The sequence below is a fragment of the Arachis hypogaea genome, chromosome 5, assembly GCF_003086295.3.
Source record: "Arachis hypogaea cultivar Tifrunner chromosome 5, arahy.Tifrunner.gnm2.J5K5, whole genome shotgun sequence".
NCBI classification, from domain to species: Eukaryota; Viridiplantae; Streptophyta; class Magnoliopsida; order Fabales; family Fabaceae; genus Arachis; species Arachis hypogaea.
The window spans coordinates 6,940,242-6,957,803 of NC_092040.1; the positions used below are offsets into that span (position 1 = coordinate 6,940,242).

The 17,562-nt window shown below is 32.9% G+C and overlaps 1 protein-coding gene across 1 annotated transcript; it reads right to left on the minus strand.

Annotated features, from left to right (window-relative positions):
• Positions 1-9,750: 9,750 nt before the first annotated feature.
• On the minus strand, positions 9,751-10,260 carry LOC140184794 (uncharacterized). Its single transcript, XM_072237969.1, has one exon. It carries the CDS (start codon positions 10,258-10,260, stop codon positions 9,751-9,753), a length of 510 nt encoding a protein of 169 aa, XP_072094070.1.
• Between the last annotated feature and the right edge of the window lie 7,302 nt (positions 10,261-17,562).

A 17,562-nucleotide genomic window follows, 5' to 3' on the forward strand; every position in this document is an offset into this window, starting at 1 on the left:
ATTTTCATTCTTTTAGCTTTATTATTATTTCATTTTGTCGTTAGTTATCAATGAAAGTGCTTTAGACTGGATTTGGTTTAGGATAAGATAAGACAGATATACAAAAGTTAGTATTTTTGTTTGATGATAAATTAGAATAAATTATAAAAGTTTAATTTATTTTTATTTTTTTATTTAAAAATTTTAAAAAAAATATATAATATTAAAAAATATAATTATAAAAATTAAAAATTACAAAATAAATTATATCTTTTGTTAATGTCTTTATATTTTTTTTGTTAAGATAAATATAAAATATATTAATTCAATATTTTTTTATATAATATCTTTGTTTATATCTTATCTATTAAATACTATGTTTGTGTTTTGTTTTTGCAAACAAATGAAGTCTTAAATCACCGAAAACATAGTTAGTGTTATGAGCCTGTAGTACTCATGAGTAGCCCCAGTTATATTCCTTTTGTTGCATTTGGTAAGTGGTAAATAGCATTTTTAAATGGAACATATATATTAAATTCAAATTAAAAAACAATAAAATAGGTGGACTTGACAACTTGCCATTAATAAGTCTTCACGGTCTTAATTTGTTTCTAAGCATAAACATTTTCTTAATAAGATAGTCAGAAAACCATGTCCATTATATACATTGAATAATCTTTTTTTCTTCTATCAAATAATTTAGAAAGACTAGAGATTATGGCTCTAATATATTTGTTATTAACACATAGCAGGTTATTACATACATATATAACTTGTTAATGTTATGGGACTAAATTAAACTAAATGACACAAGATCCAAAATCTGTGATGCTGCTATTATTATTAACTGGCGTAAGCCATCTTTTACAGTCCTTGACCGCCAGATAAGATCACACTTATGGTCTCACCAAAATAAATAGAGAAAATTATCTTCTTCTTCATCTATTAATAACTTACAATTAGCTTAATACTGAAGGCACATGGAATGGAAACAATTTTAGCTACGGATCGATAAATTGACTAATTGACCAAAGCTTTTAAATAAACAACAATATAGTACTAGTCACCCAAAAAAAAACAACAATATAGTACTATAAGTTTTGTTTGATCTAACTTTGAATACCCTAGTAATTAATTAAAGGTCGATCCACATCTTCTTTTAAAAGTAATTATTATTAGATTTAATTATTTTATTCTCAATAGTTTTACCAAATTTTTAATTAGATTTTTATAATTTTTTTAATTATTTTTAATTTTATAATTAAATTTTTTATATTTTAAAAATATTAAAATTAATAAAATATTTTTCTTAAAATACATACAATAACAAATCTAATTATGTTTTTAATTATGAATACTTTAATTTACAAAAAAATTATTTAGTTAATTTTAATATTTTTTATACTAAAAAAACTTAATTATAAAATTAAAAGTAGTATAAAGATCTAATAAAAAATATAAAAATTTAATTATAAATTTAATAAAAATATAAAAACCAACAGAATAATTAAAATTTTTTATTATTATTTAAAGAATCCAGAAAAAAACTAAAAAGGTCACAGATTTTAGGATTTTGCGGCTTAGGGAATTTGAATGTATGATTTGCATTGGTGACAAATAAAGACATAAAGGCTAAAGCCTATAGTTTGAAATACAATACATAGCGCCTAAAAGGGGTTGAGGCCATGATCAAAATATTTAAGCAGATAAGATAATTAAGGATAGAATTTTGAAAATATAATTTGTGTTGATGAGGGGCCACATAAAAAAAATTGATGAAAGTATGATAGCACACGTGAATAAAATAGGAGGGGAGGAGCGTCTTCACGTGTGAAAGGGTGGACCACAATCCAGTCTGTGTTTGCAACATGAAAAGAAGAAGAAATGGTGAGTGAAAGTGAACCCAAGCAAGCCAAGAAGACGCTCCTCTTCTATCCTAACTTGCCTCCCACTCATATTATTATATACATCATTAACATCACTCACCACTCTCTCCTAAGTACTTCTACTACTACTACTGCTACCTACCATATGATATTATTAATTACGCAACATCTATATTTACCTACAAATAAAGTTATCTTATCATTATTTTTTATATTTCTTGTGTTATATAAAAAAATAATAAAATTATAATTATGATTTCATGGACATAAAATAGTAAAATACTCTACAAAATGCTAATATGTAAAATTATAATACTGTGTGGAAGGTCTTGACCGAGAGATTTCGGAAAAAAATCAAGTGAGATAACATAAAATAATAAGACATCACATTCAACTCAAAACCTTAAGATGTTAAGTTAATAGGTCTCTCATCTTATAAATTTCTCACTCTTTCTTATTTTGTTTGATGTGAGACTAACTTTAATACTACTCACACTTGCAACACTAATAAATACACTCTAGTGCATATGAGAATTGGACTGAATTAACAAAAATAGATTTGGTTCAGGATAAAAATAGATTAGTAATTCGGTTAATACCTGAAAATTTGATTAAAAAACTGATAAATTATACAAATTGATTTGAATTTTTAGTAGTTAATTAGTTTAAGATAATAAAATATAAAAATATTAATTTTTAAATAATATTTTATACATAAATATATTATTTTATTATATTCGATTTATTCTATGTTAAATTTCAGTTAAATTTTTAATTTATTAAATTTTTATCTCGGATTATAGAACATTAATGAAGTGTATTATAATTGAGTAGCCCTAATAATTCGATTATATTTTTTTTAAAAAGTGATTTAGAAATTATCTCTGGACAAAATTTATAATATATTATCTCTTGTCTAGTATTGCTGAGCATTTACAAGTTACCTAATAATTACTTTGAATTACATAAGCTTTCATATTATACTATAATTTAGTAAAATCTAATTGGATATTATAAACTAGTTCAAAAGATAAAAGTTACCTAATTTTTTTAAAAAATATTAGTATCTATATTTTTATAAAAAAAAAGACTTAGATAGAGAAATAGAGATTGAAAGATAAAAATTAAGATATTAAAATTAAATTAAATTTTTATATTATATTTAGTATAAAATATATAAAATTAAATTATTTCTTAATATAATATTTAATTTATGATAAATATAAATATAAAATAAAAATATTTATTAAAATATTTTTAATTATTAAAAAATATTATTAAAATTTTAATCTTTATTCTCAAAAAATTATTGTCCTTTGTGATCCTATTTTCTAAAACTAAACTGAATTTTAATTTTAATTTTAATTTTTAATTACCAAACACAATAATAAATCATAATATTCGAGTATATATGAATTTCAAGGTCTTCCAAACAAACAATATCTAATTGTTTTGTTGAGGTATGGCTTAGGTATTAGTGATGGGAAGAATAAGTTAGAAGTTAGAAGCTTTGACTAAGAAACATACATCAAACCCAAGATGGTCAGCAAGTTTGACTGGGTTATATGTATTATGATGTACCATTCTGTAACTCTGTATATGCTTGATTATTATTGCTTACAGATGCAGAATGGGGGAGTGGGGAAAATCATAGTTCCGAGACCAACTGCTTTTGTATTCAATCAACTATTATATGCTTTGTATGTGTCACTGAATGGCCTCTGTCTTGCACACACTCGCACGAACAATAAGGACAACAACCCTCATTTTGTTGTCTCTCACTCTATCATATCCTCATTCATCACTGCCTCATCATCATCATGACATTTTTCATACGCATATATATATACATAGAAATTGTATTCACTATGTTAATGACAAAAAAAAAAAATAATTAAGATAATTAAAATACAATAGAAATTCAACCATGAAAATTATTTGTATAGAGTATATATTAAAATATAAAATATACATTAAAAATAATTAAATAACACATATATGAATATACTATGATTAATTTGATAATTTATTTTAAATATATACATAATATTTTTGTTAAAACTAATTTTTTTTATAATTTTTTAAACATAAATATTAGATGATTAATATTTTTTTGTATTTATTTTGTATTTGAATATCATATAGTTAAATTTTGTTTTACTAAAAATATTAGCTTCTAACATTTGTTTTGTTTGGATACATACAAATTAAATGAGTTTTATTTATAATAATCGGAGAAAGATGTAGAAAGTTGAATTATTGAGAGATTTATCACGAGTTTAGAGAAGTTAACGGTTGTGTGGACAAATTAGCAGTGTATGGGCATAGTTTGCTTATTGGTTTTCATACTTTCTTTTCGACTCCTTCTTGCATTGCTTTGAATTTTGTTGCTTATGCAATAGAAGGATTAGCTTTATGTTGCTTATGCAATAGAAGGATTAGCTTTATGTATACAAAATCGCTGGTACGAGTTGCAAGATGGATTGGAGATTTGCTGGTCAAGGTGGTAATAGAATATGACTTTTGAAGCAGTGGAAGTGATACCTGCAAAGATACTCCGATACTGAAGTCAGAATAGATCTAAGAGGTATAGAAGAAGGTTAAAAATGTGCCGTACCTGAGAGAGTCTTTGGCCTCCTTTATATAATCAGGAGTAGTTATCTTATCTTATCTTGTTGGTTAAGATAGTAGAGATATTTGATTTTGAATGTTGGTTAGAAATTTGGGATTATCAGGACGGTTTGGGCCATGAGGGAATCCTGGACCCGGATAATCAGGTTTGGAGACTGCTCTGGCAAGGGACTCGAGGATTGGGTCCAGAACAGTTGCCCCTAGAGCGTGCTGGGTCTCGTCGCTAAAGGAGCTTTTGATCGTCCCGTTACTTGTCCGTTGCTTTTCCTGAAGAAGGGTTTTGTCAATTGCGGTTACCTAGGTATCATAAATGATGCTTTAATGCGAGAAAGTTTTGGTTTTCCCCAGCCAATTTTTTCCTTCGCTCTTTATTTATTCAAAAACGTTTGGAATTTTTGGGCTTTTATTTCTTCTTGCCTTACTACTGTAACTATTCATTTTTGTTTTTCTTTAAGAGTTCTTTGCCTGTGACTATCCCTTTGTCTTTCATTTTTTTTAGTGTTTTTTCATATCTTTTTTCTGGAGTTATTTTTTGCTGCATTTGTTGATTCTTTGGCACGCTCGTTGGTGTTGTGTTTAGCTTCTACATTATACTCTCATTCGTTTTCTCCAAAATCAGGTTGGTATTAATTCTGTTGCTTCCATTTTATCTTATTTGCTTCTACCTTATGCTTTGCACTTTCTGAGCGGTGGTAGTTAGAAAACTGGGGGTGCCATAGTTGCGTGTTTTGTGGGAATTGGTAGAGAAAAAGGGGGCTGCCCCTGTGCTAGAATTTGTATGATTTTCTTACTCTGGGAGTGGGCTAACAGTGGTGCTCCTTTTCGTTTTTAGGTATGGTTCGTCGGAGAGCTGAGGGCGCTAGGGCTCCCATTATCTCGGCTGGGTGTCCCGAACACTTACTATTGGGTGATCTCTGACGTGTGGGGGACACTCTTCCAAGTTATGGAGGAGGATCTCCAGAAATTGCGTGATGATGGCGTAATTTGTTGAGGTGGCAAGGCGGAGCGACAATACGAGCTTTTGCTTTTCGAGATGAATGAAAGGGTCTGTTATATAAACCCTAACTCCTCCCGAGTCGTAGACTGCTTGTGAGTCTATGAGTCAACGTTTACTTGGTTGGGGGTGTGACTTTCCTTCTTCCCATTTACTCAGGCCTTCCTAAATCTATGTTCGGTGGTGTCGTCTAAGCTGCATCCTAATAGCTGAGTGGCCATCTGAACTTTCGAATTAGTTTATGATTACTTGGAGCTCTCGACTCGCGTGGTGGTCTTCTTATATTTCTTCCTATGTACCCTTCTAACCAAAGAGGGGAAGCATAAGAAAGGCTATGTATCTTTCTGAACCCAGCCAAACCGACGAATCTTGGATTGTTTGACGATTTCTTCCACGGTTTTAAGGAGGAATATTTCAAGATCTGGCCTGCTCGGGGACACCATCCTTTCTGGCTAACCCTCGAGGGGGAACGCCATTTTGTTACGTATTGAAATTTTGGTGCCGGTGCGTCGCATTTAACTTGGATTACATATGAGGGTTTGTCTTTCGAGAACAATGATATTGCCGACGTTCTGTTGTTGGTTTTTGGAGATAGGTCGTTAAATCCTCGGGATGTAATGGAGGGCCCGGTGGCGTGCCAGACTTATGTTGGTGGGTTTTGTTGTGTTATGTTTTTGTTTTTTTTTCTCCTTTATCGCCGAGTTTGTAACTTTACTGAAAAAGTTTTCTATCCATTTTCAGTTGAGGTGGTTGGGGACTTGACCACGCTTGCTCGATTGAAGGTTTCTATGGCTCGGGATGCTAGGAGTGAGGGTGTTGAGGCTTCGCCGTCGACCCCTCAATTCGTGACTCAGCCAAATTCTCGCACAGTTTCTCAGGATGTGATTGCTATTGGGGCTGGCGGAGCCGGGGTTGAGGCGGAGGTGGAGGTTGTAGAGGTTCCGGTTTCCGAGGCTAGCAGGAAGTGGAAAAGAGGCATTAGGGGTAGTTCGGGGGAGAACTTAGAGGATGTAACACCCTACCACACAGAGCTTTATGCTTAAGTTCCTAATCAGAGGTGGTGAGGTATTACAACCTCTAAAAGTGAAATGCGTACATAGGCGTATATCAAAAGAAGTTTAACTAGGAGCCTTGAAGAAAAAAAGTTGAACAAAACAAATAGAAAATGTGTCGCACTTGAAATGGTTAAGCGTATAAGGGATAGATATCAACGCACAGATAAGATAACATACATGTGAAAATAGAGTTCTAAAGAGACATATATCAAGCTCCAGACTCGACTTGCAAAGTAAAGGCCGGCCAGAGTACACACACACACACACACACACACACACACACACACACATACACAACCCAAAAATATTATCCAAAAGACACAATATAAACCTTGGTTCTCCGAATTCAACCTCTAAGAAGGACAAAATACAAGGTATGTACAAGATGGAAAATGCTACATATATACATATACAAAATACAAAAACAAAATCCCTAGAAGTAGATCTTCGCGTCCCAAGAGTCTCCAACACGTTCAGCGAGGTGCCTCATGTCCTGCATCTGAAAAATAACAATATATGTATAGAATGAGAATCAGGGGTTCTCAGTATGGTAAAGGTGCCCACATAGATAATAAATAATTTTTCAAAAAGCCAAAAGCATTCCAAAACCCTAACGACCCATATTCACATCCTAAAGTTTTCACTAAACTTGAATTATGGTGACTAAGTCTAAGGATCTTAATTTAACTCTTCATTTATTCTTCTATGAAAACCTCTAATCCACCAAATAAAACAACCATCGGCGCCTCACTCACCTGCCAAAGGAATCTCTCAGAAGCAAACACAAACATGACAGACAAGGGAAAACACAAACATGTAAGCAGATACAACAAATAGATTATATAGCAATTAAGTACAGGTAAACAAATAGGCAAGCCCAAAAAATACACACTCAAACAAAATATACAAGTGCATATGATGCATGTCTGCCCTATGGCCGATGAGTCTCATCTATAAGCTATTCAGCCAAATCCGACATATCCGGTAGCGAACCCTGGATAGTCCCTGCATGCGCGCATCCCCAAGAGTCTATTGCATATATATATATATATATATATATATATATATATATATATATATATATATATATATATATATATATATATATATATAATCATCATCATCAATCAATTATAATCTCATTGGAAGAATTCGGGGAGTTAAAGTGTCCGTTCATATCTTGTGACAGAGGGTCAACAGAGTATTGAGTCTCAACCTAGAGCGAGTGGTTGCAAACCACTGCATCTACCCAGAAAAACTTGTGTCTGAGATAATTTCAATGCACATGCCAATTGGATCTTTAGTTCATAATTTATTAATGTCTTCATCACCATCAATTCATATCTCATACAATCACAATTCATCATTATCATTATCATCTTTATCCATATCTTATGCATATTTACCCAGCCTCATTGATTCAATAATTTATTTTACAAATCTCCCTCAAAGTAAACTTAACTCCCTAAATAGGGTTGCTCTCTTTCCTAATCCCAACACTGGCTATCGAACCTTAAACAGGAGTTACAGGCGTTTGGAAAGCTAGAGGACTATTTGAAAAGTCAAAAATTGTAAGTTTCAGCAAAATAGGAGTCATGCGTACACAAGCCTCCTGCCACGTACGCGAGAATTCGCAAAAAGACTGTGTCGGGTACACATGCACTGTTCGCATACGCGAGTATTTTGGGCAGATGAAAGGTTCCGCGTACGCATGAGTGAAAAATGGAAAATGTGACGTACGCAACCGTGTTTTGCGTATGTGAAAATAGTGGGTAGAGAAAAATCTCGCGTATGCATGATACATGTTGCATACACAACCATGTCAAATTTCCCAAAAAGCTGTTAAGTTAAGAAAAACCAGTTTTTTGCACGAAACTTTCGATGCATATAACTTTTTTGTTAAAAATTATTTTCATTCCATTCTTTAAATGTTATAAACTTCTTGGGCCTAGTTTTTATTCAAATAAGTTTCATACGATTTAGGGGTCCGGAAGCCAAGTTATGACCCGACGAAATTGGTCAAAATTTCACTTTTTACCAAAAGTTTAAACCCTTTACATTTCCAAAATTCTCAACCCAAAACCACTCAAACCATACCCAATTCAACACCAATTATTCCTACACAATATCTCATACTCATTATCTAATTCAAATCACTTCAACTCCTAAATTCATCAATTCATTCAAACAATTTGCATACATATTTCCACTAAATTCACCAATCATTATCAACATCATATTTATACAATTTTAATCTGCCAAATCCAACATTTCAGAGCATTCAAGCCTATCCTATGGCAATTAGCCCAAGTTTTCATGTAATATTATAGATTAAATATAGAAAATCAAAACCATACTTTGGCAGATTTTCTCCCAAGCCACAAAACACGTCAAGATCTCGTTTTCACAAGTTTCCAAGCCTCCAGAGTCCACTTGACAAGCTTCCAACCACCAGAGTTCCAATTCAAGCACTCCACTTCACCAATTTGACATCAACTTCACATATCTCCAACCTAATTTCATATAATTTCAATCACATTCACACTTTCAATACCCTAACCTCATGAAATTGGAAAATTCGAAGGGGATAACAGTTCCTTACCTTTACCCACGGACAATTGGATGAAATCCAGCGATTACCCTAAGCTAGTTCAACCCTAAACCATCAAAACACAAAATTCTCAATACCCTTAAGCCAAAAATTATGAAATTAAAGAGAGTAGGACTATGTGAGAAATATCAAATTTCTTACCACTTTATTCGGATGAATTTGAAGAGCTCGGCGAGATGGTCACATGGTCGCAAACGATGCATGCGATCAGAGTTCCGGATTGAAAGTTAGAAGGAATTGAAGTTGGGAGTGATTTGGGGTTAGGGTTCTCTTCACTCTTTTCCTTCTTCAGCATGTTTCATGTGTGTTAGGGGAAGGGAAGGCTGAGTTCTTCATTTATATGTTGGTCCTTGGGCCCAATACGGGCTCGGTTCAACCGGTTCGGTCCGTTGGCCCGGTTTTGAGTCAAAATCTTTAAAATTAGTATTTTAATTCGTGTTTTAAATATTTTTACTTCTCTAAAATATAAAATTTAATTTTGTAATTTCTTTGGATCATAGTTAATTTATTAGTTAATTATTTATTAATTTTCAGGGTTTTACATCCTACCCACCTAATTAGGAATTTTGTCCCCAAAATTCAATTACATGAGAATTACTGCGGATAATCCTCTCTCATCTTCGATTCAAGCTCCCAAGTGTGCTCCTCAACTCCGGCTCGACTCCATGCAACCTTTACTAACTGAGCTTCTTTTCCTCGAAGTTTCCTGATACTAACATCGTCAATTCTGACCGGGATCACTTGAAACATCAAATCATCTTTCAATTGAAATGGTTCAGGCTCTAAGACATGGCTTGCATAAAAGGTATACTTCCGAAACTGCGAAACGTAAAATATGTTGTGCAGGTTCAAAAGATGAGATGGTAGAGCTATCCGATACGCCACTGGCCCGAGCCTCTTCAGGATGTGAAATGGACCAATATAACGGGGATTTAGTTTCTTTGTTTTTATCGCTCTCCCGACATCTGTAGTCGGAGTAACCCTCAAAAACACATGGTCGCCCTCTTCAAACTCTAAAGGTTTCCGTCTCTGATCAGCATAGCTTTTCTGATAACTCTGAGCAGTAAGAATTTTAGATCGGATATTCTTAATCTGCTTCGTCATCTCTACCACCAACTCAATCCCCAACAAACTCGATTCTCCGACCTCATACCAACATAGTGGAGATTGGCACTTTCTCCCATACAAAGCCTCATACGGAGCCATTCCGATACTCGCATGGTAATTGTTGTTATACGCAAACTCCACTAGTGGCGTATACCGGTTCCAACTTTCCAGTTGGTCTAGTACACAACCGCTCAGCATATCTTCTAGGGTCTGTCTTGTCCTTTCTGATTGACCATTGCTTTGAGGATGGTACACAGTGCTTAGGCATAACCGAGTCCCAAACGCCCTCTAGAGTGCCCCCTAAAACCTTGAAGTCAAGCAAGGATCTTTGTCAGAAACTATAGCCGTAGGCACACCATGTAGTCTAACAATCTCTTTAATGTACAAACGTGCCAACTCTTCCAAGGTATAGCTCATACAAACAAGCAAAAAATGAGCGGATTTAGTCAACCAATCAACAATTACCATACTGCATCAAATCCTACTCTAGTTCTCGGCAAACCATATACAAAGTCCATGGTGATACTTTCCCATTTCCATTGTGGATTCTCCATTGGTTGCAACATGCCAAATGACTTCTGGTGTTCAATCTTCACTTTCTGACAAGTCAAGCACTTAGATACAAGTATCGCCACATTATTCTTCATTCCTAGCCACCAAAATATCGCCTTCAGGTCATGATACATCTTGGTAGCCCCAAGATAAATCAAGAATCCGCTCATGTGAGCCTCTGTCAGCACATTACACCTTAAGTCTCTCACATTCGGCATACAGATCCTTCCTTTGTACCTCCAAACTCCTTGTCTGTCTCGTGTAACCTCTCCTTGTTTCTTCTGTTCTATTTCTTGCAATATTTTTTGCAGTTCCTGATCATTTTGCTAAGCCTTCTGAATCTCAGCCTTGAAATCACTGAAGATATGCAACTGGTGCAAGCACACATTCCAAAGAAACATATATCAAGCTCCAGACTTAACCTGCGAAACAAAGGCCGGCCAGAGTGTATATATATATATATATATATATATACACACACAACCCAAAAATATTATCCAAAAGACAAAATATAAACCCTGGTTCTCCGAATTCAACCTCTAAGAGGGACAAAATATAAGTTATGTACAAGATGAAAAATACTAAATATATACATATACAAAATACAAAACCTCCATAAGTATATCTTCGCGTCCCAAGAGTCTTTAGCATGCTCAGCGAGGTGCCTCACGTCTTGCATCTGAAAAAACAACAATATATGTATGGAATGAGAACCAGATGTTCTTAGTATGGTAAAGATACCCGCATAGATAATAAATAATGTCCCGAAAAGACAAATGCATTCCAAAACTCCAACAACCTATATTCACATCCTAAGGTTTTCACTAAACCTGATTATGGTGACTAAGTTTAAGTGTCATAATCTAACTCTTTGTTTATTCTTCTCTGCAAACCTCTAATCTACCAAATGAAACAACCATCGGTGCCTCCTTCACCTACCAAAGGGATCTCTCAGAAGTAAATACAAACAAGACAGATAAGAAAAAACACAAACATGTAAATAGATACAGCAAATAGATCATGTAGCAGTTAAGTACAGGTAAATAAATAGTCAAGCCCAAACAATGCATACTCAAACAAAACATACAAGTGCATATGATGCATGTCTACTCTATGGTTGATGAGTCTTATCTATCGGTTATCCAGCCAAACCTGACATGTCCGGTAGTGAATCCTAGACAGTTCCTGCGTGCGCGCATCCCCAAGAGTCTATGCATATATATATCATCAATCAGTTATCATCTCAATGGGGGAATTCGGAAAGTTAAAGTATCTGGTCACATCTTGCGACTGAGGGTCAACAGATTATCGAGTCTCAACTTGGAGCGAGATGGTGGCAAGCCACTGCATATACCCAGGAAAACTCGTGTTTCAGATATTAATGCACATGCCAATTGGATCTATAGTTCATAATTTATCAATGTCATCATCACCATCAATTCATGTCTCATACAATCACAATTCATCATTATCATTATCATCTTTATCCATATCTTATGCACCTTTACCTAGCCTCATTGATTCAATAATTCACTTCACAAATCTTCCTCAAAGTCAACTTAACTCCCTAAATAGGTTTGCCCCATTTTCTAATCCCAACAATGGCTATCAAACCTTAAACAGGAGTTATAGATGTTTAAAAAGCTAGACGAATGTTTGAAAAGTAACAAATTATAAGAGAATTCGCAAACAGACAGTGTCGTGTACACATGCACTGTTCGTACACGAGTATTTTGGGCAGAGGAAAGGTTCCGTGTACGCATGCACATTTCTGCGTATATACGAGTGAAAAATTGAAAATGTCACGTATGCAGCTGTGTTTCGCGTACACGATAATAGCGGGCAGAGAAAAATCTCGCGTACGCATAATACATGTCTCATACAGAACCATATCAAATTGCCCAAAAAGCTGTTTAAGTTCAGAAAAACTAGTGTTTTGCACCAAATTTTCACGCGCATAACTTTTTTATTAAAAATCATTTTCATTCTGCTCTTCGAACGTTATAAACTTCCTGAACCCAATTTTTATTCAAAATAAGTTTCATAATATTTGGAGGTCTAGAAGCCAAGTTATGACCCGCCGAAGTTAGCCAAAATTCCAGTTTTTACCAAAAGTTCAAACCCTCTAAATATTTCAAAATTCAACACCAATTATTTCTACACAATATCTCATACTCATTTTCCAATTCACAATCACTTCAACTCCTAAATTCATCAATTCATTCAAACAATTTCCATACATATTTTCACCAAATTCACTAGAGCCACTGCTATTCTGGCATTTTTCGTGACGCCAGTTAGGCGATCTTTCATTCCTGGTTTCTCACCGAGATCGGCTCCTAGAGGTCGCTTGACTTGCGTGTTCCGGCTGGTATCGTTCCTTAGTCGCAATCCGGCCATCAAGGGTTTGTACTCTTTGGTAGAATTCTTGGATTATTTGGATTGCTTTCTCTCCCCATCCGTCAAGCGTTCAGGCCTTATTGAGCTGGTGGTTGCCTTTTGGTTGTTGCCTATCAGGGGTTGGCTGGCGGTGCACATTGATGGTTATCCTCCTGAGGGTCGGAGGGACGTTGCTCCGTGGTTCGGGCGTTTGGTTGTTTTGGTCTGACTCATGGTGATGACTTGAGGATTGCTCCTTGAAGTTTTTAGTCATGCCGCCACGACTTGGCGATCCCCACAGACAGCGTCAATGTACACGAAGTCGCTAGTACGGGTTGCGGGATGGATTGGAGATTCACCGGTCAAGGTGGTGACAGGGTTGGACTTCTGGAGCAGCGGGAGTAATACCTATAAAGGCACTCCGACGCTCAAATCAAAATAGATCTAAGAGGTATAGATGAAGGTTAAAAATGTGTCATACTTGAGAGACCCTTGACATCCTTTATATAGTTTGGGATAGTTATCTTATTTTATTAATTAAGATAAAAGAAATATTTAATTTTAAATATTGACTAAAAATTTAGGATTATCAAACCGGTTTAAACCATGAAAAAAGCCTGAATTTGAAAAATCAAGTTTGAAGTTTCTCAACCAAGCTTGTGCAGGAGAAAAAAATAAAATATTTATAGCATAACAAAAAAAATACCTTTCTCGTTATTAAGATGTTTGATTGCGACAATTGTAGTCCCTCAAAAAAATTGACGTGGGAGCATCAACTCCGTTCCTGTGGGCTTTTGAGTCCGAAACAATTCCCTAGAATTGTTTTGTTGTAGTGCTTTTGGGCGTTAGCCCTGCATTCTAATCATAAAATAAATAAGATCAAGATATTGATCTATTTTTATATTTATTATTCCATCTTTTAAATGATTTGTTTTTTTTTTAAATATTTTTGTAGTTTTAGCTCAACGTATAGTTATTGACAAACAAATATAGCAATATAGCGGTTATAAGGGGCACGTACTCTACATGGGAGGGAAAAAAAAAAAAGAAGAAATGTGTGGTTGGAATAGAATATTGGTGAGTGTGAGGTTTGGAAATGCGAATTACCATTTATTATTACCGTGACTTATGTGAAGTGTGATATATTTGTTTGGCCACCATCCATTAATCACCACCCTTTCATGGAGCTGTTTTCAGTGTTGGTTTTCATCATTTCGCAACCACCACAATTATTCCTTTTTCATTTTTATATACACTGATATTTCTTCATTATGAAAAGTTTCTCGCTAGCTATAACGATGCATGAAGCATGATGCATGGATATGGTTGCTATATTTGTGACCTCATTAATTAACGAGGTATTTGTATTCAATGCATCTTCTTTTTGGTTAAACTTGGGTTCAATTTTTTTTTTTGGTTGGGTTCAATATCTTAGTTCAATATCTTTTTTCCTGCTGGCGCCAAAAATAGTAAGCCTAAAAAAAGTAAAAATAATAGAAAACTAAGCAAGGAAAAAAGTCCAATAAAATGATCTTGGGCCACACTACAACCTGAAACGTAAAGTCCAACTCAAAAGACTTTTCAGAAGAGAAATATCTTGGAACAAAATGAATAGGTCGAAATGAATTTTCTTGAAAGAAAAACTAATCCATTTATATATCTATCTAATTATCAAAAATATTATTCATACGTTAAAATTAGTCATTAAAATTAGTCATTAATATATTTATATAAATATTAAAATATATATAATTTAATTATTTTTAATGTGTATTTATATTTTAATATGCATTTTATACTAATAACTTATTTTAGTAACTAATTCTAATGTATATATAGTAAAATATTCTTCTTCTATTCTTCTATTATATAAAAGGAATATAAAAGTAGTTTGGTATACAAATTATTTTTTTAAATATTTTTTATTATAAATAATTTTTAAAATAAAATATTTTATTACTTAATATATTAACTAATTTTAAATTTATTATTATATTTATATAAAAAATGAATTAATAAGCATGTTATTACTTAGTATACTAGTATATAATAAGGAGCGAATATTTTTTTGTGAGGAGGAAAGTTAGGTACAAAAAGATAATATTATAACTAAATTTTAAAATAATGTATTACACATGATGTTTTTATTTATTTTTATTTTTTCTATTATAAAAAATAATTTTTATTCTTTCTTAAAAAAATACTTTTTATCGACCCAGAATATACTTTTGTCATCACTTATCACCATTTTCTTTTTAAATTATTTTTCTATACTTATAATATTTCTATAAATTAAAATATAAAAATTTGGCCAGCTTTGGTCAAATAACATTACTATTTTGGAGAATGCATCTGACGCGTTTAAATTAGGAATCTTATACTAAATTTTTAAACATTAAATTACGGTTAATATTTTATTTTTATATCACATATATGTATTTATTAAAAATAAGATCTAACTAAATGTATATATATATATATATATATATATATATATATACACATTAGAATCAATGAGTATTGATTAAAGAGAAAAAAAAAGTCAATAAATAATAATTCAAATGGCATAGTCTTTCATCGGTTTGAGTCTAAAAAAAAAAAAAGTCTGTTAGGTAAACTTTGGTTTATTGGGAGTATTCTCTCTTTCACTTGAAGTAAAGAAAATTGTAGTTTTTACTTGAAGTAAAGGAAACTTTGGTTAAAAGGAGTTGACAATTTTAAGGTCACCAAAAATCAAGAGCTCCTCTTGCTACAATTTTCACCGGAAATAATAGACAATCAAATTTGAAATTAGTATCCCTTTTGAAAGATTTTTCTCAGTTAGAGTGGCATTGTCTCTCATTGAAGATGAAGAGATTTCTGCATTGTTCTTAGGAGTTTCAATTAGAATGCTCATTGACTTCTCTTTGCGCCCCATTATTGAGGCAATAAGGCGCATATTCAACCTTTTTTTGTCTATCATTTAGTCACCTCGGTCTATCAGTTATGTTGGCAATAAATTTAGAATTGAGAATTGTTCAATCTATCTCACTAAAAAAAATTATTGTATTTAAATTGGTGTTAAATTACAAATTTTTGAATAAAAAAAATAACTAACCTTAAAGATCAAGGAGCCAATCTTGAAAAAGCACATTCAAAGACCCCATCTTTAACTATCACTGATATTCAGATCCAAATGTTGTAAGTATTCCATGTCCAATATAGCTGGAAGCAGAATTTTGCATCCCTAGTCCTGGATGCAGTGCGTATGATCCTACACTAAAATCCTCAACCTAACTCCTCTAAAAAACAACTAAACAAAGATCCAATAGCCAATCTTGAAAAAGCACACCCAAAGACCCAATCTTTGACGATAACGGGCTCCATTTTCTGTTGGAAAGAAAACAACTATGTACAAAAAAGACCCAATCCAAATAATAAAGATTCTAATCAATGCTAATTGATTCTAATATATTCTAACGTATCTTCAAACTCAAGTGACAACTTAAGTTTAAAACTTATTTAAAACAACGAAATAAAGAGAGAAAAAAATTATATAAACTGAGAAGGAAGTGCAGACAGATTTACCGGCAGAAAGCATAGACGGAACTGCTATAAAAAAGTACATATGGAACTGCCATAAGAAAACGCAAACAAAACTGCCACAAGTAAAGACAGACGGAACTGTCACAAGAAGAAACGCAGATGAAACTGCCACGAGAGAACGCAGACGAAATTGTCACGAAAAAACTCACACGGAACTGACGAAAGAGAGCGAAGATTATATGATTTCTCCATGAGAATAGGTAAGCAGCCGGATGACAATGGTGTTTGATCATTCGACTCGGAAAGACACAAGACGGAGAGAATAGGCTAGTTGGTGAGGTAAAAAAAATCAAAGAATTGACAAAAGACAAGAAAAATAGAATAGAGGAAAGTGTGAAAAATACGGTGATTTCCATATGGAAGAAAGGAATATACCATATCTCTGATATCATGTTAGAAAAGTAAGAGAGAACGATAGAAAAATAGTTTGAGTGTATTCAAGTTGTCTCGAATGATACAATATAAAAGAATATTTATAGGTGCTAAAATAATCAAAATAATAAAGACGTAATATCATATAATAAATATTCAGATATGCTAAATCATTCTAATCAATGCTAACTGATCATAATATATTCTAATATATATTAAAATTATATATAAATAAATTTTTAAAACAAAACTAATGTATTTAACACATTAAATATATAAATAACTTATCTTAAAATATTTTTAGTCAAATAGTTCTATTTTAATAATCTTAAATATGTTTTTAGAACACATGTTAACAAAATCTTTCAAAAATGTCAAAATGCAAACAATGAAGTCTGTCTTTGTAACATA

Coding starts and splice junctions, on each gene's coding strand:
- LOC140184794 (XM_072237969.1), bottom strand. CDS start 10,260: ATGACGAAGCAGATTAAGAATATCCGATCTAAAATTCTTACTGCTCAG.